Source organism: Zalophus californianus, chromosome 1 (assembly GCF_009762305.2).
Source record: "Zalophus californianus isolate mZalCal1 chromosome 1, mZalCal1.pri.v2, whole genome shotgun sequence".
NCBI lineage: Eukaryota > Metazoa > Chordata > Mammalia > Carnivora > Otariidae > Zalophus > Zalophus californianus.
The window spans coordinates 210,444,234-210,469,075 of NC_045595.1; the positions used below are offsets into that span (position 1 = coordinate 210,444,234).

At 44.5% G+C, this 24,842-nt stretch overlaps 2 protein-coding genes across 2 annotated transcripts in view; both read right to left on the minus strand.

The window, feature by feature from the left end:
- Positions 1 to 24,842, minus strand: part of DSCAM (DS cell adhesion molecule) — a 675,165-nt gene that overhangs the window by 138,865 nt on the left and 511,458 nt on the right. The window lies entirely within an intron of this gene.
- LOC113918815 (cell division cycle and apoptosis regulator protein 1-like) lies at positions 22,175 to 24,761 on the minus strand. Its single transcript, XM_035724728.1, has 2 exons — positions 24,719 to 24,761; positions 22,175 to 24,622 (listed from the first exon to the last, which is right to left on the minus strand). Exon 2 carries the CDS (start codon positions 24,571 to 24,573, stop codon positions 22,243 to 22,245), a length of 2,331 nt encoding a protein of 776 aa, XP_035580621.1. The 5' UTR covers positions 24,574 to 24,622; positions 24,719 to 24,761; the 3' UTR covers positions 22,175 to 22,242.

Below are 24,842 nucleotides of genomic sequence, written 5' to 3' on the forward strand. Positions count from 1 at the left end.
GCCCCTCCTTCTCTGAGATCAGGCAGAAGGCAGGAGGCTTCCTGTGGCAGCCTGTGCAGCAGCACAAGAAGTGGCCACTGCGCTGTGAGTCTGGGACACCAGATGGGAGCCTTTGCAACATATTCCAATTCTCCACCCCACTGGGGGAAGGGACTAAAGCCCCAGGAGTTCACTGGCCCCATTAGCTGGTCCCAATAGTCACCAACTGAGGGTCTCTACCAAGAGAAGAGGCTGAATGGGCACTCCATTGGGAGGGGCTAAAGGGAGACATGGCGTCCCTCTCCAAGGGTGTCCTCTACAGGAGAGGAGGCCAGGGGGAGGCTCTGGGGGAACAGGGAGCAGAGTGGACCATCACCCCTCATTTGATACTCTTGCCTGCAACTTCGCACCATCTACAATCAAAGGGTTCTGAATGCTACCAAAAACCTTTGAACAGCAGGTGTGGAACTTGAACATCCGGTGTGTGGAAGGACCAAGGGGCAAGTGGACAAGAGCACTGAATACATGTGCCCCTGGCCAGTGGGGGCACAGGTGCTTTCTTGCATGGAGCCTTGTGTGTGATCCCTCCCTGTCCAGTGTACTGTGATGCATACTCATTATGGTGCTGGGAACTGCTGGGGACCACTTTCCTGAACACAGTTATGGGGAGAGGTCAAACCAGCCTGTGAGACTCTTCTGATATGTCTCCTTATCACTTCCCCTTGAAACATAAAGTGGGAATTGTCTTTAGAGTGGCATGATTTCAACAAACCTCAACCACAGGAAATATTTATGGGAATTTCTCTATGGGAAAAATGAAGCAATCATAAATAGTGTCTAAGAACTCCTAAATAGCCCTGATAGCTACAAAATGCAAACATTCTAGCAGTAGGAGAAAGCTCTAGATGCTCTCTCAAAGTCTCTTCATGTTTATATGCAGGACAGAGGAACATGGTTAAATGACTTTCCCGCCTATCAGATTAAAACCTACACTTGGAGAGAGCAGCAGGCTGTCCCGGTCGAGCCACCAAGAGAAGAAGAGCTGCCAGAGAGCTGACGTGAGAGAAGAGGGAGGAACAGCACACACCTCGAGATCACGGTGGCCACGACCACCTGGGGCTGGCAAACACAGTGTCCCGCCTCCCCTCACCCTGCACTCAGCATTCCCCACACCCAGAAGACCATCATCATGGGTTTTCAAATGATGATCCTCAGCCATCGAAAAAATGTTAAATTGGTCTGGTGTGGTTTGTTTAATAAGAGACAGAACTATTTCTTTTTTTCTTGTTATTCTTTGAGACGATTTCTTTCCAAAATGGCTAATAAAAAACATTTTATATGTCCAGGGGCGTAGAAGAAGTCCGTTGTGTGGACATTTTATTCATGGGATGGTGTGGGATGAACTCAACATCTCTCTGTAAGCATCCCTTGATGTCTTCCCTTGAAAATATACCAGTAGGAAGTGGTAGTGCCACTTTCCCCCAAGAGATTCAGAGAAAGAATCAGGGGCACCTGTTGAATCCTGGTGGTGCTAGCGTGCGCGTAGGCTCTTGCCACAATGTTGTCAGTGGTAGGGGACTGGCTACTTAGGATGTATTCAGGTACGTTCAGTGCGTTAAGTCGGGGTCTTTGTTACTGGTGAAAATTTTTTTCCATGATAATTATAAACTCCGTATTTGTGTATGCTATAAAATTACTTAGAAATCTGAAATTCAGTGGAGTTTTTATTTTTAAAAAGTATGTTTTAAGGAGCCAAATTATTTGAGAATCTCCCAAGATGCTTTCTTTTCTTCTACAATTACTTGATCTCTTAAAGACAGGAATTGGTTGCCTTATTGTAAGATTCATTGGATAAAACTGAGGGCAAAAAATGTGGACGAAAATAGGAAAAATAATTCAAGTATCCAAGATCGGGGCAGTCTCTGTTATGTTTAACCCATAATCGTCAACTCATTGCTAAAGAAGACACCTAGGAACAAAATATTTATGTTTTCACTTGGATGTGTGTCGATGTGTGGATTTATTTGAGTTTAAAGCAGGGAGTCACTCTGCTGCTTTGCTTCCACTGGGTCTGTGATGATGATGATGGGCCTCACTCCAACCGATGATGAAAAATGGGGGTGTCTGGGGTGAGGGAGTGAGCCAAGGTGTACTGGTGGGGACATGTGTAATGCTGACTGTTGGCTTCTGCATTTTAAACCCAGTGCGAGGTGGAGACCCCACCAGAAATGCCCAGGGCTGCAGGGATTTGGGGTCCTGGATGGGTTTGTCCGGCAACTCGGGCAGGCACCAGTGGATTTGTGTAGAACCAACTGACAGGGACCCTGTGGGACCTAGGAGTTAATGAGTCAGCGCATGCCCCACTTTTGTAGATGCTTTGCATCAGGCTTGGTTTATTGTCTTATTGATTGTCTGGATTTAAGAAAAGGATGGAGGAAAATGTTAGTAACAAGACAAATGTCCGAAGCTGTTACATTTTACATAGCTCCAAATGTTGAGAAACTATTCTCCCAGTATGCAAAATTCAGCAAAGGAGTCTGGTTCATCTATTTTAGCAAACAATTCACTCACACCTTTGATAAATGAATGACATTCCCTGATCAGTCTTCCTGTTTCGCTTCTGTCTTCCCTATTACTACAAACAGAAGCACCAAACGACCTTCATGTTGGAACAACACTGGTTCAGCATAGCAGCCATATGGTGGCTATAGAAATGAGAGTTCACTTAAAGGCAATAAAAGCATTTTATGAGAAGGAATTGGCTCTATGGAATTGACGATGCTGAGTATGATATATTTTATTAGTATTTATACATGTTTTTGGAGACCTGGTGGTTAAACGTTTCCTAGCATACTGTTGGATATATGCAGAAAAATTTGCAGACAAGAAATAAAATAACAGAACATCATTAAAAAAGTGAGGCCCCAGCAGCCAAAATGGGCAGGTTGTTGTTGGGAGAAATGCCCCCTGCTCATTATGCTTCCGTGTGGGGGGACCATCAATGAAAGCAACACTCCTGACCCCTCTCCTGAATGGAGAGGCAGTGAATAACCTGATTTGAGAGTTGGGTGGGGAACTGAGAAGTGTGACCAGTCCCTTCCAGTTATCTGTTGGCAGCGGACACATGTTCTGATCTACAAACTTCCTGTAATGGAAAGAGGATGTGTCCAAACAAGAGGTGTGTATGTCTCCAGCTCTGGCAGAGACTGGGTGGCTAAGTCTCCCTAATTCTAGAGTGTAGCATCTGCAAGCACACATTCTCCAGAAAACTAAGATCAAACCATCCTACCCCTGTGTCTATCTCTTGCTCGATTCTGAATTCAGGGGAATTATTTATGAGGCCCTATGAAATTGACAATAGGTATGGACTGTTGACTGAGCAGAAATTTCCAGTTGCCTCTGGAAGCCCATTTTCCCTCTTTCCACAGCTTTTAACAAGAGACATTATTAAAAATATACCTGAATAAAAGAATGTGTTTCCAAGTTTTTCTTAGAGTTGGGTGTTGCTAGCTCAAGGCAATGATGCATCAAGGTCTCCTGGGAGGTGAGCTCTGCTGGTTGGAATCCTTTTGGGCTTTCTCTGTTTCCTCCTGTTCCAGCCCGACATCAGGATCTAATACCTGGAGTGCCAACTGTCATCTCAGATCATGAGATGACTCTGGAGACAGGAGCCTGGGTCCTTGATGACACCATGAAACTATCATGCCCAAGCCAACCTGCCTCACTCCAGAAAACATTCATATGAGAAAGAAGTATAAACCATTATGTTTATTTATTATTATTATTTTGGGTTTTTCTATAATAGGAGACTAAGAATTGTTTTGAGCTGACCTTAATCATAGGTCTTGGAGCTTTGGGAGAATATGGCAGATGTTCTATTTTGGAAAAAAAAAATTCTATTGAATGGCTTTGCAGAGAAAGATGTAATGTGTATCATGTATAGTTTCCAAAGAGGTCCCCAGTTGCAAAATCATTGTTATAGGTTGGGTTATCATCAGCCCGCACAACCTGGTAGTGGCCTGAGTGTGAACCTTAGATGTGTTGCTTGCTCACTGTGTGGCCCTAGTCACTTAATTGCTCTGTGCTTCAGTTTTGTTCTTTGCCACAGGGAGATAATGATCATTGAGAGGATTAACAAAGCCAGCCCACAGCACAGTCAGCACCATACAAGCATACATGGATGGCATCTCCATGTCTCTGACGGCAGGGACTTATTTCTTCATGCCCTGAAGGAGGGGAGATCTTCAGATGAGGAATGGATGTGGACTTTCATTTGGGGTCTGTGGTCTGCTCCGGATTTTGGGCACATCTCCTTCATAAAGCTTCTTAACTAAAGACACTTTCGGTTTGGGCTCAAATTCATTAACCCAGATTTTCTTCTCACAAGAGCCAAGTGCTAAAACATGATGATTAAAGATCCCGCAGCCACAAAAAGTGACCTTGCAAAACTGTGAACAAATCTGTTGTGGGTCCAGAAGAATATACTTACTTCTCATTCTTCCTCTCAGAGCTGAGGAACATGAGCCAGAAACTGTGAAACTCACATTATGATTGCGCTTTGAAACGTGACCCCCTGGTCCCACCAGCTAGGAGCCTGCAGGATTCCTGAGCAGAGCACAGGATGGAGGAGCTCTGGTGGCAAAGCTGGATTCTAGAAACCAGTCCATGCTAGCGCCTCACAGTGTCGGGGACGTGTAAGCGCTACAATGGGGTGGGTTTGCTGCCAGGCAGGAGGAAGATGTTTATAAAATGGCAGAGAATGAAAACAGAGAGATTTCCAGTGAGGACATGGCAAGTTCAGGGTATTTGATCGTTTCTTCTTCTTCTTAGGAGAGTGAGCCAATTCTGAAATAATGGTATTCTGTCCTGCCTTATGAGCTGCTATGCAGGGGAGCAAATGTACTCTGAAGGTTGCTGTTAGCCCAGAAGGTAATTTCCTATTTCTTTAAAACAATTCACTGAAAGAACATGTTATTTCTCCCTAAGAAAAATGCAGTGCTGCTTTGAGGACCTGTTTTCTGTTCTTTCCTTGCCCTAATAAGGAAAAGCTTAATTGCATTCCACAGGGGAGCCCTGCCTGACCGAAATCATCAACCTCTGGCTTGTTCATGGTTTGCCCATCTTACTCTGCCAAAGATGTTTCTCTTCCTACTTACATTTCTCCCTTGGAAGAGTGTCCCACCAAAATAGGTATTTTAGGTCTGATGAATAAACGCAGTATTTGGTCAGAAATGTCCTGACCCAGCCTGCCTTCTCCTATCCCACCCGAGTATTTGCAGCCCTGTAAAGAAATGGTCAAAAAGACTTTTCAAAAATGGATCATTATCATGGCTCCTTGCAATGCTAATGTTTGAAAGTATGACCTTTCCACCTGTCACGGTCATGGGTACTGAGAGATGACAACATGTCAGCAGAGGAGTGCTTTTTGCAAGGATTTCTGAAGCATAACAAATGGATGGGGTAATTTAACAGGGATTGGTACCATGCAGAGGCTGTGGGGGCAAAGGAAATCTAGACCAAGAGAGCTTTGTTCAGAGACTGTATGCTGTGTGCTTCTCCTGCAAAATTACCCATTAAGCAAGGTGCCGTTTTACCATGGTTTATGTTTCCTTCATAAACCATGGTATCATCTAACAGCATCTCAATGTTCAGGAAATCTGCATTCTTATGGAACAAGGGAGTGCCATCTGACCTACTTTCTTACAGCAGAAAGATGCAGGGGTGTAGCAGAGCCACGCCACCAGCCAGGGAAAGCTGTGCACACTACAGCACAACTCACACTCATGGGACGTGACCTATTTAGCTTGAAATTGGCAACGGTGGGAGGATTTACACCATCGACATTGGCAAACACTAGAACTTATGGCTCTCTCCCCTCCTTCTACCTCCAACAGATTTTGCTGTTTAACACTGACCAGAAGACTGCATTGGGGAATGTGTCACCATATTGATGCTTTTAAGGGGTGTTCCCACAATACAGGGACACTGAGGAGGTTCACCCAAGAGCCATAGCCAATCTTATTCATAAGAGTAAACCCTATGGATGTGAACAGCACATCACTGTGTGTTTTGACAGGTGATTCAGCGAAGAATCGATGCATATGTTGCTTTCTCAACTCAGGGATACAGGAGGGTGGTGGACATTTATATTAATAAACTGCTAATATTCAAGGTTAGTTGCAAATGTTACTCTCCTCTTTTAATGGCACAAAATGGATTCTAATACATTTTTATTTCTTTTCTCACTCCCCAGCTCGGCTGAAACTAGTACTGAAAAAGAAACAGAACAAAATACCAAGCATCCTGGATAATTTCTAACTAGACAACCTCCCCGTCATGATCATCTGGTTCAATTCCTTCATTTTACAGAGAAGAAAGAGAAAACCAGAATAGAGAAGTGGGTGTCAAAGCCTTGGAGAGGAGGAAACCAGGATCGGACTTAAATGAGTCCTATTCTAAAACAAACGTTACCATCGTCAATAATGACCCCAGTAGATAGTGGCCAACCTTCCTGAGTGCCTAGGACTCCCATGTCTGAGCAGGCAAGCCCTGCCTCCTGGGGGAGGGGTGGTCCCTCAGTCCTTCACTCTACCCAAACAGAGGTGGCAGAAGAGGGTGTTGTCCAAGGATGAGGCAACAAGGCTGCCCCAAAGCCCAAGCTAGAAAACAGAGGCAGGGACAAAGGGTTTATGGGTGGTAGGACCAGGGAGGCAGGCAGATATTCTCAGACATGAACACATATTTTAAACCCACTTATTCAAGTATTTTTTTTTTTTTTGAGAGAGAGAGCGAGTTTTGGGGGGAGGGGCAAAGGGAGAGAGAATCTTAAGCAGACTCAGTGCTGACCGTGAAGCCCAACGTGGGGCTCAATCCCACAACCCTGAGATCATGACCTGAGCCTAAATCAAGAGTTCGATGATCAACCAACTAAGCCACCCAGGCGCCTCTTCAGGTACTTTTTTTTACACATCCCCCAACATTTGACTGGGAAAAATTTCAAGCATATGGAAAGTTGAACAGCCATATACCCACTGCCTGGATTCCACAATGAATATTTCATGCACAGATTTGAATCTAAATTTATTTCAGTGTTATCTCATCAGCCAATCAAAATTTACAGAATACAGAATTTTCATTATTTTATTTTAAAATAGACTAGGTGAAAACATGAATCAGTGAACATCTCAAAGATCACTAAGACACTAAGGCACTAAGATGGCAGCTCTCTTCCTGAATTCTGCTGCTCGAGGTGGGGATCCACTGCACGTGCCTTACTCTGGACTCTGCAGATATGACTTGGGGTCTGGTGCCTCTCTCACACATGTCATATCAGAGGGCGAAGTGTGAAGGGGACTAGGAGCAAGGAGGCTGGACCCCAACCTCACACCATCCACGACATGCTAGGAGTGGGCAAGACCACTGGCCTGATTCCTAGAGGGGCTGAATGGGACCAGACATTCTCAACCTGGGCTGCATCTCAGAAGTTGGAATCACCTGGTTGTTTTTAAAATGGACTAGTGCCCAGGCCCTACCCCAGACCAACTGAGTCAGAGTCTCAGGGGTGGAGCTCAGGAATGGCTTTATTTGAAGCTCTGCAAGTGATCCTAATAAAGCCTGGGCTGCAACAATTCTAAGGGCTGATCTCCTGGGCCATTGATAGCTCTACTGCTCCTCCACTTTCTCTGTCCCTTTCCTTCCCACTCTTCCCCCTTATTCCCCTTCCTTCCATCCTTCCTTAATTTCCTCCCCTTCTTCTCTCTCTCTCACAATTCAACAACAACAACAATAACAACAACAACAACAACAACAGCAATAGCTAACTTGCTTGAGTGCTGACTCTGTTCTGGAAACTTTCTCATATGCCCCACATATATTTAACCCATATAACAATCTGATGGGATAGACGTTTTGACCATAGAGATGACCCAGGACCTATTGATAAGTTCCACTTTAAGTAGATTCTAAGTTTTGCTATAAATACGCGTGAGAGATGTAGAAATAATATTTTTAGCAGATTCATTAGATTTAAATTTATATTAACAGATGCCCATGCAGATGATCCAAGAGAACCAGGCACTAAATATCTATCTTGAAGTGGGGAAAAATAAAGAATAGAGTGTAAGTGAATGCTCAGGTTCATTTAATAACTGGCATCTTTTCCCCTTTCCCTTTATTTATATGCAAGGACCCAGGGAACTAGAGGGTTTAAGACTGGCTACACTGGAACACATGCTCTTTGCGCCCCTTTCCTACCCCTAATCCAAAGATCTATTTCATCTGGTAGGATTTTTTTCCTTAGAAAGCATCTTTTTATAAATTTTTTTTAATTTAAATTCAAATAACATACATGCACTCAATGTTTATAGCAGCAATGTCCACATCTTGTAAGATTTTTAAAACATTAATTTCACCATAAAAGTAATGCAGCAAAGTTATGTTCTTTAATCCCTAATATGAACAGTTTTCCCTACCTTGCCCTCCCTGGAATTCTTAATTCCATTTACTCATACTAAAAGAGGACCGGGGAAGGGAAGTAATAAGCCTAGAGTCATGCAACTAGGAAGTAAATGGAAAATCTAGAAGGAAGGAGGCCCTAGATCTCCTGAATCCAAGTGCAAAGCCTCTTTGCCCAACCATAGTGGAGGACCAGGTGCTGGCCCACCTCAGAACACAGGGCATGGGGCAGCCAGAGCATCCTTGGATGCCCCTGGACCTAGGGCTGGGTCCATTCAGGGGAGACTCCCCATGATGTCTTTGATGGCTCCAGTTCCTCAGCTGCAAAATCACATACCTCCTGTAAGCCTACTGCATATTTGAGACTGCTCAGCAGGACTGGCTACATGATTTCTGGACCCAGAACAAAAACAAACACGTGGGCCCTTTGTTCAAAAAACAGGAAAAATGTGCCATTGAAGTTCTAAAATATAAAACCTTTTAAATTCTTCTGTGGTCTCTCTCTCTCCCCACATATCATAATGGTTTATAATTTTAATATTTTTTTCTTTTTTTAAATTTAAATTCAATTAGCCAACGGATAGTCTTATGTTCTCTTGAGCTTGGGGTTGGCCAAGTGCCAGCCTTCCCAGCATCAGGACAAGGCCCGAGACTTGGCATGCATATGCGTACCCCTAACCACCTGCCAGGTTCCCCTTCCACCAGAATGACAGCCATACCCGGGACTTGGAAGGGTGACCCCAGTGGTATTCTGTCACCTTCTAAAAGCTCCTGGCGTGAGTCCATCCAAATCCTAAAGGAGAACACAGGTAGCAACCTTTTCGACCTTAGCCGCAGCAACTTCTTCCTAGAAACATCGCCAAAGGCACGGGAAGCCAGGGCAAAAATGAACTATTGGGATTTCATCAAGATAAAAAGCTTTTGCACAGCAAAAGAAACAGTCCACAAAACCAAAAGACAACCGACAGAATGGGAGAAAATATTTGCAAATGACATATCAGATAAAGGGCTAGTATCCAAAATCTATAAAGAACTTATCAAACTCAACACCCAAAGAACAAATAATCCAATCAAGAAATGGGCAGAAGACATGAACAGACATTTCTCCAAAGAAGACATCCAAATGGCCAACAGGCACATGAAAAAGTGCTCAACATCGCTCGGCATCAGGGAAATCCAAATCAAAACCTCAATGAGATACCACCTCACACCCGTCAGAATGGCTAAAATTAACAAGTCAGGGAACGACAGATGTTGGCGGGGATGTGGAGAAAGGGGAACCCTCCTACACTGTTGGTGGGAATGCAAGCTGGTGCAACCCCTCTGGAAAACAGTATGGAGGTTCCTCAAACAGTTGAAATTAGAGCTACCGTTCGATCCAGCAATTGCACTACTGGGTATTTACCACAAAGATACAAATGTAGGGACCCGAAGGGGTACGTGTACCCCAATGTTTATAGCAGCAATGTCCACCATAGCCAAACTGTGGAAAGAGCCAAGATGCCCATCGACAGATGAATGGATAAAGAAGATGTGGTATATATACACAATGGAATATTATGCAGCCATCAAAAGGAATGAGATCTTGCCATTTGCAATGACGTGGATGGAACTGGAGGGTGTTATGCTGAGTGAAATAAGTCAATCAGAGAAAGACATGTATCACATGACCTCACTGATATGGGGAATTCTTAATCTCAGGAAACAAACTGTGTGTTACTGGAGTGGTCGGGGGTGGGAGGGATGGGGTGGCTGGGTGATAGACATTGGGGAGGGTATGTGCTACGGTGAGCGCTGTGAATTGTGCAAGACTGTTGAATCACAGATCTGTACTTCTGCAACAAATAACGCAACATATTTTAAGAAAAAAGAAAAAGAAGAAGATAACAGGAGAGGAAGAAAAGGGGAGTATGTCAGAGGGGGAGACGAACCATGAGAGATGATGGACTCTGAAAAACAAACTGAGGGTTCTAGAGGGGAGGGGGGTAGGGGGATGGGTTAGCCTGGTGATGGGTATTGAGGAGGGCACGTTCTGCGTGGAGCACTGGGTGTTATGAACAAACAATGAATCATGGAACACTGCACCAAAAACTAATGATGTAATATATGGTGATTAACATAACAATAAAAAATTAAAATAAAATAAAAGCTCCTGGCATGGCCACCTCCAGGCAAGGAGGGCATGGAGATGCTGTGAGGAGCCTGACCTTGATCTTCCAACATACCCTAGGGTCCGCAGGTGAGAACAACCTCAGGGATTGTTGAGTGGGTGACTGCAGAGAAGGGGAGCCTGGGGCTCCGGGAGTAGGAGAACGGGGAGACAGGTTGCAGTGGGAGATGGATGATAGCGGGGCTGAGGCCCCAAGTCCCCAGCTCAAGCTCCACTGTTCCATCAGACTTCGCTTACAAACACAAACTTGGAGACAAAACTATTAAGAATTTCAAGATGGTGGCTGAAGAACGTTAAACCCTAAGCACAAGGCTCTTGAGAGCTTAGGGGCCCATGCCACTGCACTGGTCACATCCCCAGGATGCTGGCCCTGGAACCTGATAAATACTTGGTCTCCTAGGCAGCTGCTGCTGTTACCTAGTCACCTGAAGGGGGCACAGGAGCTGGGAGGAGGCAGTCTCTTGGGCAAGACTTGGGCATGACCAACCACAGTCTGGAAGATGGAACGGGAAACCAGTGGCCTTCTTTTTCTCTATTGCCATGATGAAGGCCATGCACACAGGGCAAACCCTAATGAGAAAAGTGGTTAGTCTCTTTTCTAATACAGTACAACCCATCAACATTATCTTTCACTGTAATTGTGGTTACTGTCCTGGCATCACCTGGGGCCATCAAGGAACCCAGAGTCACATTTCCCAGTCACAGTGAACACATGTTCTCCCCAACACACCTAACATCAAATTTACCATCTTATCCACTTTGAAGTGTACTGTCAGTGACATTAAGTACACTCACACTGTTGTGCAACCTTCCCCACGATCCGTCTCCACAACTTTTTCATCTTCCCAAACTAAAAGTGTGTCCCTATTAAAACTCAACTCCTATTCCCTCTCTCCCAGCTACCATTCTACTTTCCATTTCCATGCATTTGACTCCTTTAAGGACTTCAGAGAAGAGGAATACTGCAGTATGTGTCCCTCTGGGACAGGCTTATTTCACCTAGCATAAAGTCATCATGGCTCATCCATGCTGTAGCGTGTGTCAGAATGTCCTTCCTTTTAGAGCCTGAGCAACATTCTCTTGTGTGCATATACCACCTTTTGTTTATCCATTCCTCCATCCATGGACCCTTGCATGGCTTTCACCTTTGGGCCACCGTGAATAATGCTACTATGGTCATTATTCTTGAAAACGTCTACAGCGCTTTGCTAGAGAAAATGGTTTCCAATTATGGGCCCCCTTCTTCCCCAGGGATTCAAAGGCTGAGTGGCTTTTTCTCCGTTTGGGGTCCCTGCCTCTCAGCTTCATCTCCATTTCTTCATCTGTAAGAACAATGAGACCTCCAGCCTCCTGAGGCTGTGATCAGGATTAATGAGATTATGCTAGTGGAACCCACTGAGTGTGTCGGAAGAAAGGCCCCGCAGAAACACAAAGTGCTATTATCACTGCTGCAGAATCAAAAATTCCTCCTGTCCAAATACTTACTGTTCATAAAAGTTTTAGCAAGTGAGGCTACCTACTGGGCAGCTCTAATCCCCATAAAGAAAATGATTTCTCCAGCCAGGAATTAATAAGTTCTTAGCACATACTAAAATATCTTCTTGGCTGGGTTATGACGCTTACATAATGAAGTTACTTTGATTATAACCATTAATCAAATCCGTGTTTCCAAGCTACAGTGGGCTGTGTTTGAGGTTAAACTTTAACAAGAGTGGCAACAGCTCCACTTCCTGGCAGCTCAGCTGGGGCTTCGTGACATGAGTAAATGTGTCAGGGCTAAGACAGAAAACATTTAGGATTCATATTATATTCACTCTGAACTTGTTTCAAGTGACATTATTAGAAAGAAAGCTGGTTTATTTTGCATGACAAGTGTGAATATTAACCAAAAGATATTAAAAATGGAATTTCCCCCCAATTCACAGAGAGATAGGCAGGACATTTCTTCCTCCTCCACCCCCAATCTGGCCATGTACACAGATGCCACATTCTGCCTAACAAGACTTCCTAGCAATTAAAGTAGAAAGAAAGAAAATAGTAAATAGAATTTGATTTCCTGCTGACAGTGCTGGTAAAAAAGAAAATTTAAAATGTCATCATGAAAAATTGGATGACGTCTAGAATATTCATTAGAAAAAAAATCAGTGATGTTGGCCATCTCCTGGGGTGATTCCCAGTGGTCCTCATATCCTGGTTTGCAAACCCTTGAATAGCCCCTCCCACATTTTACCAGAGTCCTTGGTCCTTGTGACCAATAGCATCTGACAGAAGTGGTGGTAAATCATTCAGATTAGATTATAGACTGCAGCTTTCATCTTGGGCACTGGAGTGTGTGTGTGTGTGTGTGTGTGTGTGTGTGTGTGTGTGTGTGTGTGAGATCACATGCTCCAGGGAAGTCTGCCATTGTGTCACCAGGACACGCAGTGGCTGAAGAGGACCATGAGAATTGGAAGTTTCTGGCCAGCAGCCTGTGAAGATCCCAGGGTGGCCAACAACCCATGTGGGAGCTGAGAAACAGATTCTCCCCCAGTCAAGCATTCCCTCTTCTTACATATTCGGATACAGTTCTTGGAAGGCAAGAAGTTTCCATGGAAACAGAACCAGCAGCTTCCGGTGGCTTGGGGATGGATACACAGAATGGCTGCGTCCAAAGCCATGGTCAAACTTCTGAGCAAAAACTTTACTTTCAGCTGTTTTTCATGGAGAAGCACAGAGAGAGGAGATAAGCCATTGTCCCCACTGACACTCGTGGTGGTGGACTCAGCCACATTCTGCTGCTTCAGCTGCAACACATATTGCCTTGTGGCTCCCTGGAATGCAGGGACATGTCCCCTGGCAGCTGAGATCACACCACTTCCCTCTCTAGGGCACCCCAGGGGCTTCTTCCACCTGAAGATTCTTGCCCAAGACAGGCCAGTGCCCAGGACCTTGATCCTGCCTTCAACCCTGCAATCCCCACCTTACGTTTAATTTCTGATGTGTTGCCTTTTCCTTGAAGCCTTCCCAACCACCTGGTCTTCACCCTGTGTCAATATCCTTTCCCATTGAACCCTCTTTCTTTGGCCCCTAAAGTATGTTTCCATTTGCTTGCATAAATGCATATGAGTTTTTGTTAATTTGGTTACCTGGATTTGGTTATAATAGTTGGTTTATTTTATTGGGTTATCATTTTTTCCCTGCATTTCTTTTTCATTTGTTTGTGCTGGTATCAAGGACATAAAATCCCCTTTGAAAAACATCTGGTGTAATAAAGATGATGATAATTATAGCTAACATGTATTAAGCCCTATGTTGAGAATTTTACCTGCTTTTCACTTTTATAGCAGCCCTAGGAGGTAGGTGCTATTTTTACCCCGATTTTAGGTGTGCAGAAATTGAGGCAGAGACAGACTGAATGACTCATTCAAGGTCACACAGGTAGTAAGCAGTAGAGCCAGAATCACAACATAGGCAGCCTAGACTATTCCCACTTGGTTCTGCATTCATGAACAACTGAGTTAACCTTGCCTGTTTTTGAATTGAATCATACCCTCTGTACAGTTTGGTGTCTCCCTTCTTTTATTCTGTGTTGGTTTACATGATATCTATCACATATATACAGAGTCCGCAGGTGTTTTCACTGCTGTATAATATTTCTTTGCATGAATGTCCCATGGTTTATTTATTTCAGAAGTTTCAGATTCCACACGACTATGAACATTTCTGTATGTGAACCCTGGAATCTTATGCATGTATTTCTTCAGGGAACATATACAGAGAGCTAAGGTATGTGTATTTCTTTAGATTTATGAGACAATACCAAGCATCTCTCAAAAAGAGTTGTACAAGTTTGCAGTCTCACCATCAATATTTGTGATCAATTTGTCGACAACAGTGGTTCTTCAAGAGTGGCTCCTGAACCAGCTGCAGGAGCGGCACCTGGGAACTTGCTAGAAATGCAACCCTGGGCCTGGCAGCGTGAACAACTGTCCATGAGATCCTGGTGCAGGCCAGAGCGTGAGAACCATGGCTTTAGAGCTGTCCTGGGATGGCCCCCCACTCCCAGTCACCTTGAGCCTTACTCTAAGGTCCTATGAGAGCGTCGTGCAGAAACAGCACAGAGTTTGGAATCAGAGGAGCTGACTAAGTTCTGGCTCTGCCAATTTGTGAACTATAAACTTCAATAAGTGTTTATACTCTGTGCCTGATTCCTCAGTGGGTACCATGGTGATGACTCCTCAGTACAGAGCAGCTGAAAGATCAAACACACGGGAAGTCCTTTCTAGACTGTAAGGGCTTATAATGTTAGTTATTTTTTCTCTAGCTAATATTTGCATCCATGAATTGCTTTCCCAACTAGATTTACATTCCACCAAGGCTGAAGAGCTTTTCATATATACGTATATAGGCAAGGACCAGAAGGAAAAAAAAAAGTCAGCATTAGGGTGATGGGATTATAGAGATTTTAAAGATCTAACCATGTCCTGTGGTTTTCATAAGGTTTGAGCAATAAATAAAACATGCTTAAAGGTAAATTTCACGTTTGTAGGTTCTAAATGAAATATTAATGGATTTGGTAAATAATATAATGGCTGTATCCATCACATCACCTAGAAAATTGACAGCATAGGTTAAAAAAAAGGAAAAAGAGAGTGTTTTCTAAATGCTAAATTCTGGTCCCTTGATATGAAGAGAATGGGTTGACGGCTTGCTCACTTTCCAAGAAGAAGGTTTTGAATGCTACTCTCAAAGGGATTATTGCCATAGGTCCTTAGAAGGGCCTATATTTATGTACGTGTGTGCATGCATGTGTACTCGGGTGTGCCTGGGAGTGATTGTGTGACGTGTATGCATTCTTCTTCATGTGCACGGTGTGCATAAGGGTATGTGCACACAGGTGTGAGCACACCTGTACGTGTGTGTGTTGGAGGCATACAGGGCAATCCCTGAACCACCAGAGTGTTTGAATTCTCTTAAATTCTTTCTCCCAAATTTTATATGAAAGCCAAAATGTCAGGTATTTTTCACAATGTATATTAGAAGATAAATATGGCATTATATGTTTCTTTTTAAAGAGCTTTCTCTCTCAAAAAGAAAAAAAAAGTAAAGTGCTTGGATGGTCTCTTGTCCTATTTTTGGGGGGTTTGCTAAAGCCACCTCTGAGCTTATGGAGATACAAAATAGCATCAGTGACTGCAGACGGAAAACCACCTTTTCTGAAGGAACAAGCAGCACCGTTAAACACAGCCTTGTCGGAACCTGAACGAGCTGCCTTTCCCTTCTTAACACAAGGCGAGGAAAATTCTCTTCACGTACTGAACTGTAGGGTTAATGATACTGAAGGGTGGAGGTCACGTCCTAGCTCATGAGTAAATGCCAGGATATGTGCCTGCACAGGCACACGCACACACACATGCACTCGCATGCACGCACACCCGTCCAGCTCAAATCAGTGCTTTTCCTTGCTTTGTGCTGTGGACCTGTGAGTCCGATCCAGGCGTAAAATCAGCGAACCCTCACAGGGCATGCTTGGGGGATATTTTCCATGTAACTGCAGGCGGCGGCTCTCAGTATCTCCTGTTTATGGCAGTTGATAAATCTTACAAAGGAAGAAACAGAAAGGAGCAAGGAATTCTTGGCAAACAGCACTGTTAATCAGGAGATATTTTATGACCGAGCGCCTCTCAGGGGGCTTTGAGATTTCAGAGGCTTGTGAAGTGAAATGTGTAACCATCCCTCCCAGGGCAGGCGAGCAGGCATTAATTGAGGTATTGACGGCTCTAAATGAAGCAGAAACCTGCTAGGAAGACTCAGCTCAGGCGAAATGAGTGCTGCCAGTGGTGCATGCCGGGACATTAGCGGTTTTCATTCACTGCTCGTTCATGCAAGTAAGTGTGCGCTTAAGCACGGAGCCCTGGTCTCTTGCAGCACACAACCTTCCGTGCTACAAAGCCGCGAAAAATCAAGGTATTAAAAATCTCCTTTAAAGAAAAAAAAATCTCTCAAGCCTCTCCTTTAGGATTTTCCCAATTTGTTGTCTGTACAGATGAATATTTATCTTGTGTATTTCCCCTAATTCCTATAGAAAACAGGTACAGAAAATATTTAAGCCTTTCACAAGATATTCAGGCATATTAAAGAACATTTAATAGCTTCCCATGAGGAAAGACTGTAGCAGTATTCTCCCCATCGCGCGAGGAGAGTCTTTATGCAACAAGGCGCTGGGGTTTTACCTCATTTGACCTTTAATATTTAACATGGAAGCATCATGTCTGGCAGAGGCACCTGCTTCCTTCCCAGAGAGTTTTGGATGCCCAAAGAGGAGGGATCGTGAGTGCTGGCTCAACATTCAGCCCGTGCCTTTCTGAAATCCGCTCAGTTCTAAGAACAAGTAATGTCCGCATGTATGTGATGAGGGCTTTCAAACGTGTCTGTGTGTGCATGTGTCAGTAGCAAATGAGCTGTAAGGAAAATGCCCTCATCTGAGTGGATGTCTCCCTAATGACAGGGACAGAAGGTAAGGTTTAAACCACTGGAAGCTGCTCGGGGGACATGCCCACGAAGACCTGGGGGCAGCTCTATCTGCAGCAGCTGAAGCAGCAATGTTTAGACTGGAGCCTGCCTCCAAGTCAATGGCAGGCACTCAGCACAGATGACCTGGCCTCGCTGAGTGTCTGATCCTGCAGGTCTAGGGAGGGACCCCAGAGTCTGCATGTCCTACAAGTTCCCAGTGGCCACACGTTGAGACCCACTGGCCCAGAGGAATGGGTAACTAGCTCCAAATATGTCCTACCCACTTTGACATGGCTAATTGGATATGTTCCATCAAAAAGTATAACACTGGGGGCGTCTGGGTGGCTCCGTCGTTAAGCGTCTGCCTTCGGCTCAGGTCATGATCCCAGGGTCCTGGGATCGAGTCCCACTTCGGGCTCCCTGCTCGGCAGGAAGCCTGCTTCTCCCTCTCCCACTCCCCCTGCTTGTGTTCCCTCTCTCACGGTCTCTCCCTCTGTCAAATAAATAAAATATTAAAAAAAAGTATAACACTGTTGTTTCTAATTCCACATAATAGTGTAGCAAACATCCTTAACTTCCACTTTTCCCTAAATATTTACTCAAAAGAAATTAGGTGAGTATTTTGAGAAGAGGAAAAAGCATTGTGTGCATGAAGTCCAAGCCAGAAACTGTGCAGTAAAGCTTAGTAGATCCCATGACATAACAATTTCAGAAGTCTTTCTACTGATAAACAAGCAAACAACAAAAAGAAACAAAATGAAAAGAAAAATGGCAAATGGGAAGAGATACCGTAACATATACCAGAGAAAGGATCATCATGTGATAAATATCAAGAGAAAAAACATTGGAAAAAAGTGAAAAAGGAAACAGAGGGTATGGGGTAACTGGGTGACGGACATTAAGGAGGGCAGGTGATGTAGTGAGCACCGGTATTATATAAGACTGATGAATCACCGACCTCTGCCTCTGAAACCAATAATACATTATATGTTAATTAATTGAATTTAAATTAAAAAAATGAAAAAAAGAAATGAAAATTTCAGGAAGCAATTATCAAGATACTCAACTTCTTTTGCTATGAAATTAAGTGATCATTTTTGCTGACAAATATAGAGCAGGTTAAAGACTGAAAGTGTCTGGCTGATTAGGAGGTAGGGGTGCTAGGAATGAAATCTTGCCATTTGCAATGATGTAAATGGAACTGGAGGGTGTTATGCTGAGCGAAATAAGTCAATCAGAGAATCATATGACCTCACTGATATGAGGAATTCTTAATCTCAGGAAACAAACTGAGGGTTGCTGGAGTGGTGGCGGGTGGGAGGGAGGGGGTGGCTGGGTGATAGACATTGGGGAGGGTATGTGCTATGGTGAGCGCTGTGAATTGTGCAAGACTGTTGAATCACAGATCTGTACCTCTGAAACAAATAATACGTTATATGTTAAGAAGAAGAAGAAGAAGAAGAAGAAGAAGAAGAAGAAGAAGATAGCAGGAGGGGAAGAATGAAGGGGGGGATATCGGAGGCGGAGATGAACCATGAGAGACGATGGACTCTGAGGAACAAACTGACGGTTCTAGAGGGGAGGCGGGTGGGGGGACGGGTTAGCCTGGTGATGGGTATTAAAGAGGGCACGTTCTGCGTGGAGCACTGGGTGTTATATGCAAACAATGAATCATGGAACACTACATCAAAAACTAATGATGTAATATATGGTGATTAACATAACATAATAATAAAAAAAAGGAGGTGGGGGTGCTGGTACTTAAATCCTGCAAATGGAAATGCCAGCTTGTGCCGCCTTTTGGGAAGTCAGTTTGGCCATGTGTGACCCAATTTTGCATGAACACATCTTTTGGCCCTGCAATTCCACGTCTCATATTTTACCCTGAAAAATGATTTGATATATGTATACATATAGGGATGCTTCTTGCAACCTTGCTTATAATAAAAACCTGCAGGCACAACATAAATATTCATGATTGTTTAAATAAGTGATTACATAGCCATAGAATGGCATGTGATCCAGCCATTAAAACAGTGAAAAGATACCTGTGTTAGTTTGTTTGCACTACTGTTACAGCATACCACAGACTGGGTGACTTAAATCACAGACTGGACTTTCTCACAGCTCTAGAGGCTAGAAGTCCAAGACCAATGTGTCTGCAGGTTTGGTCCCTCCTTGGCTTGCCAATGGCCACCTTCTCGCTGTGTCTTCACATGCCCTTTGTTCCACGTGCCACATCCCTGAGGCCTCTCCCTCTTCTTAAAATGACACCAGCCCTATTGGATTAGGGCCCTACCCTTATGACATCATTTAACCTTAGTGACCTTTTTAAAGGCCTTATCCCAAATGCAGTCACACTGGGCGCTTAAGACTTCAAAACACAAAGTATGGGAGCCTGGCTGGCTCAGTTGGTTAAGCATCTGCTTTCGGCTCAGGTCATGATCTCAGGGTCCTGGGATGGAGCCCCACATCGGGCTCCCTGCTCAGTGGGGAATCTGCTTCTCTCCCTCTGTCCCTTCCCCTGCTTGTGCTCTCTCTCTCTCTCTCTCTCAAATAAATAAATTAAAAATCCTAATAAAAAAACACAAAATACAAATTATTTTGGGGGGGCACAATTCAGTCCGTAACAGTACATTATCTATTGAATAAAAAAGCCTATAAGGCAAAATTATTTTTTGTTCTTAAACATGTATTTAGGGGAATGGGTGGCTCAATCGGTTAGGCATCTGACTCTTGATTTTGGCTCTGGTCGTGATCTCAGGGTCATGAGACTGAGCGCCATGTGGGGCTCCGTGCTCAGAGGGGATTCTGCTTGAGATTCTCTCTCCCTCTTCATCTGTCCCTCACCCTGCTTGCATGCTCTCTGTCTCTCTCAAATAAATAAAATCTTTAAAAAATGTTTTTAAGAACCTCTCTCACTCTCTCTGCTCCCTCTTTGTATACAAACAAATCTATACATCTACATATAGGAATAAAAATTTAAATGCCCTAAAAGACTAAATATTTTAACAAGAGGAATGATCAGTATATTCACTGCATTTATTTCTTTATTATTTCATTATTCATTTAGTTCTTTGACTTGTCTGAATCTTTTTCAATAAACATATTTACTTTTATGAGCAGAAAATATTTTTTTTTCTGTTTTTGACATAGTATGAGCTTAATGGCTTGAGCTTAAGGTCCCATTAAAATATCCCAAATTCAAATGTGAGCAGCACAATGAGCACCTGAAAAAACGGTGCGTCAAAATGCCTTGAAGCCCTGGCTGAAGACTCTTCCAGAGGTGGCACTGCTGGGCTGAATCAGGCCACGTTCCACTGTCAAACAAACGGCAGAAAATCTCAAGAGGTCTCCGGCTGGACACACACACTCTCCCACGGAGCCGGTGCTTTGTGTCTTTTTTTCAAGGAGCTCAAATTGCTGCATGCCCTCGTATTCCTAAATGGTCAGGGGTTCTCATCTGGCTGGGAAGAAGTGGCAACGTTTCCTGCCCATCTTATTTGTGAAGGAACATTTCGAGCACGGTGAGAACATGCAGAAAGTTATCCTTAGATGGCCACTCTCTATAGGAAGGTCCAATTTAGCACCAAGAGAAATTCTCCTGGGTCGCACAGCCCAGATATGGGGAGGCAGCTGCAGCCTCCCGTTTGGAAACTTCCCCATTCATCCCGCTCCTCCCTCCTCTTCTCACCCTCTTCTTAAAAACCAAACAGCAACATAAAACAGGCTGATCTGATGCTCTAGGGAGACCTAAGAAATGTTTGCTGGTGATGGGATGCATCTCTCCACCTTCGAGGAAAAAGCCCTCAAAATAGCCCCCAAGATAAGGTCTGAGCTTCTGTGATTTCTTTCTAGAAGCTCTAAGGGCATGGGAACTGGCAGCTAAATGAAGGGGCACAATTCTGAGAACTTGCAATCAGGATTAATTGTGGAGATAAGGTTCTGTGGGTTTAGAGAGGCTGCCTGTAGCCACTTGGACAAAGAGTGATTTTCCCCTCATCTCTCACGACAGGGGCACTCAGGGCTGGTTGCTATGACTAATGAAATGCACCTGACAATAGCCTGTGGCAGGAGCTTGTTAAGGAAGCAGTGGGGGCGAGTGAGCAGGTTATGCAGGGTATGCAGCCAAGCCTGGACCTGTCTAGGATGATGTCAGGCTTTGAACAAATGAAGAAGAAGAAGAAGAAGGGTAAAGGGAAGAAGGGTTTGTTTTTTTTTTTTTTTTTTTAGACCCCGTAGGGGGATGTCTCCACGTGCAGGGGCTTCCAACCCTCTCTCCTCCATTGCCCGCTCTCCTGTCCGGGTCAGCCTTGCAGATCTCATCTGCATGGAGTGTTGCAATGCATTATTCTGAAGCAGTGACCCACCTGTCTTCGGCTGCCATCTCACATCACTGGAAGTCAGCCAGACATTTGCAAATGGATGGCACGGCACCATCTCCACGTGCCAACTCTCCCCGCAAATTCCTCCCTCTCTCTATTCCCGCATCCCGGGCTCAACCTCAGACTGACTTCCGGTGCCCGTGCTCATCAGTGATCCGGTCCTGTATGGCGAATGTTCACAGCATCTTTCACATCAGATCTGCCCTTGTTGGTCTCCCAACGTTCACCTCAGGCTAAGCCTCAGTCCGGAAGCCTGTGCTGGGCTGGGGCCAGTGTTCTAATCCCTTTGCCGGCCCTGCTCTATCTTGCCCCACTCCGATCTATTCCCAACCTCTGCCTGGTTCAGCTTCCACAAATGTCACTTCTAGCATGAGAGTGGCTTCTCACTATCTATTGTTTCCACAGCGCAAAGTGTAAGATATTTGGAATCCTGCTGCAGCCTGTGTTTCCATCCACCAGTCAACTCGCCCTTTAACCAGATATTCTGCTTTTGCACTCAAACCCACTTTTTTTAAAATTTTTTTTTAAAGAATTATTTATTTGCGAGAGAGAGTGCACAAGCAGGGGAAGCAGCAGGCAGAGGGAGAAGCAGACTCCCCACTGAGCAGGGAGATCCCAGGACCCTGGGATCATGACCTGAGCCGAAGGCAGACGCTTAACCGAGGGACCCAGGCGTCCCCAGAATTTTTTTTTAAGTTTATTTATTAAGTAATTTCCACACCAAATGTGGGGCTTGAACCTAAAACCCCGAGATCAAGAGTTTCATACTCTTCCACGGAGGCAGCCAGGCACCACCTCAAATGAATGTTCTTTATTATCCTCTAATCTGTAGTCTAAAAGTACACTCAAAGACATAATGCTACAATCAAACTTTCCACTTTTTGCAGCCCAGTTTGGATGTACAATGATGGCTGGTTCATCGGGCAAAATATATCTTCTTTCCCGACGCTGGCGTTCCATTTCCTCTTGACATTTTCTTTCTTCTTCCTCTTTATCATCTTCAGATTTCCTATCATCCTCCTCTTCCTCTTCTTTTTCTGATTTCTCTAATTCCTTTTGTTCCTCCCTTTGCTCTTCTACTTTAAGCTGTTTTGTCAACCGGGCTATTAACTGGGATTTTAATCCTTTAGAACTAAGAGCTCGACTTTCTAATTCTTTTCGGAGATCATTTACCTTCATTGTCTTTGGATCAAGTTTAGACCAATGGGTGGGAGTAGAAATTTCTTTAGCTTCACCATCATCTTTCTCTTCTTCATCCTGTTCCCCATCAGCCTCCTTGCGTTCACCCTGAAGCTTCTCGACCAGCTGCTGCTTGTATCCTCGGGAGAGGGTTTCCCACTCTGAGCGGGTGGGAAGGCAATGCCAAACATCCGGGAAAAATAAAACCACTGTCTCCACATGAGCTGGAACTGTATGCCCCTTGTGGGTCTCCTCAGGGCGATGGTAGCGAATCTCTGCAAAACAGTACCATTGTGTGCATACACTTAGATCAATGCCTGTCAGAGCCTTACAACAACGAATAGCAGTCTTAATCAACACAGAAGGGTCTTTTTCTGGGTCTGGTCCATCCAACGAAGGAGACCAGTGACCTCCAATGGCCATGGCTTCATCCTTGCCTTTCATGCCCACTAAAAACTTAACAAGTCTAGCAGGATGTTGAAATCCATCTCGAAGTTCTTGTGGATCTTCAGCAAGAGCACATGACTTATGATACAAATCTTCCATACTAGGACTAGCCATCAGCATTACCTTTGCACTGTATAAATGGTCGGCATCTGGTGGATCAAGAATAGCCATACTTTTTTCTAAGGACTCTACTTCTCTGTGCATTACATAGAAATTGCAGTAATTTCCCAGCTGAAATGGTCTTGACAAAGGGAAAGCATCCACCCATGTAAACTGAGCATCAAAAAAGTCACTAGGTATATATAAATTCTGATAATGGTGCCTTAGTTCCATCATGTCACAACTAGGACAATCTAAGGAAAATTTTGAAAACTGAACTGTGTAACGTGGAACAACACGTCGAACTCTCCGAGGTGATCGTTCTCTCTCTCTTCGAGGAGATCTCTCCCGGGAACGTTTGCTCTGAGGAGATCTTTCTCTGGATCTACGTCGTTCTCTCTCCCTTTCACGACTTCGGTCATCTTTTCTGTTAGGCACTTGATCCCCTCTGTCATTCCTTCCTGAAAATCTGGACAGTGGGTCTAATCTTCGTGCTGGTTGTGGCTGTGAAACTATATGAACAGGAGGCTGCAATAAACCAGCTTTCTGCTGTGGCTGCTGTAATAAAGGCTGTGGCTGAGTCTGCAATAATGGTGTAATAGAAGCTGCTGAGATCTGGGCCTGCAGCAGGGACTGGGTTTGGGGCTGAGCCTGAACACCAAATGTAGTCTGTGGTGCAATTGGCTGAAGTACAGCAGGAGGAGTCTTCAGTAAAGGTTGAGTTTGGGACTGATTCTGATTTGGTAGTGTCTGAATTCTTTGAGCATTCCATTTAAAAGGCATATTGGGATTATATGTAGCTTCAACCAATACTCTGTCACCCACTTGGGGGCTCTTCCCTTTGACAGCACTAAGCTGAAAGAATACATCTTCATCCACAAATCCAAATGTATCATGTAGTTTTGTAACCACTCCTGTAAAAACACGCTGTTTCTGAGGCTGGGTTTGTTGCTGACTGGACCTTGGTGTTAGATACGATACAGTTATCTGTGCTGCAGGCTGAGGAGTAGACAGGCTAAGGCTTGTAGGCAGTGCAACAGCTGGCTGTGTTAAAAGGGTCTGCTGAGGTTGCTGTAACTGTTGTTGCACACTATACAAGGCCTGCTGAGGTTGTGAATATTGCTGTTGCAATGCAGCTGCTGCAGCTGCAGCTTGTTGCTGCAAGGCTGCAGTCTGAGTTAACTGATAGTTGGCTGGGGTTTGTGTGGTAAGGCCTGCTGCTGCTAATGCAGTTTGCTGTGTATAAATGGTAGGAGATGCTCCAAGGAGTGATGGCTGTTGAACACCCAATGCAGCTGGCTGAGATACCGCAGTGGCTGTAAACTGAGTAGCCCATGGCGGATTCTTCTGTCCTCCAAACTGAGCCATGATGAAAGAGGGAAAAAACCTTCACTTGTTTGTCTTCTACAGCAGCGATCAAAACGGTCGCTCCCGGCCCTTCCGCAGATTCGACAGGACGTTAGGACCCCGGCTCCGCCGCCCGCTGCTCCAACCGCGAGAACCAGACCTTCACCTGAATCGGGTCCCGGCTAACACCGAGGCCATTTCAAAACCCGTCAGCCGCACTCAAACCCACTTTGTGGGCTCCTCCATCTCCCCAATCCCACATGGGAACACCTTTTCCCTTTTCCAGCACA

Coding starts and splice junctions, on each gene's coding strand:
- LOC113918815 (XM_035724728.1), bottom strand. CDS start 24,573: ATGGCTCAGTTTGGAGGACAGAAGAATCCGCCATGGGCTACTCAGTTT.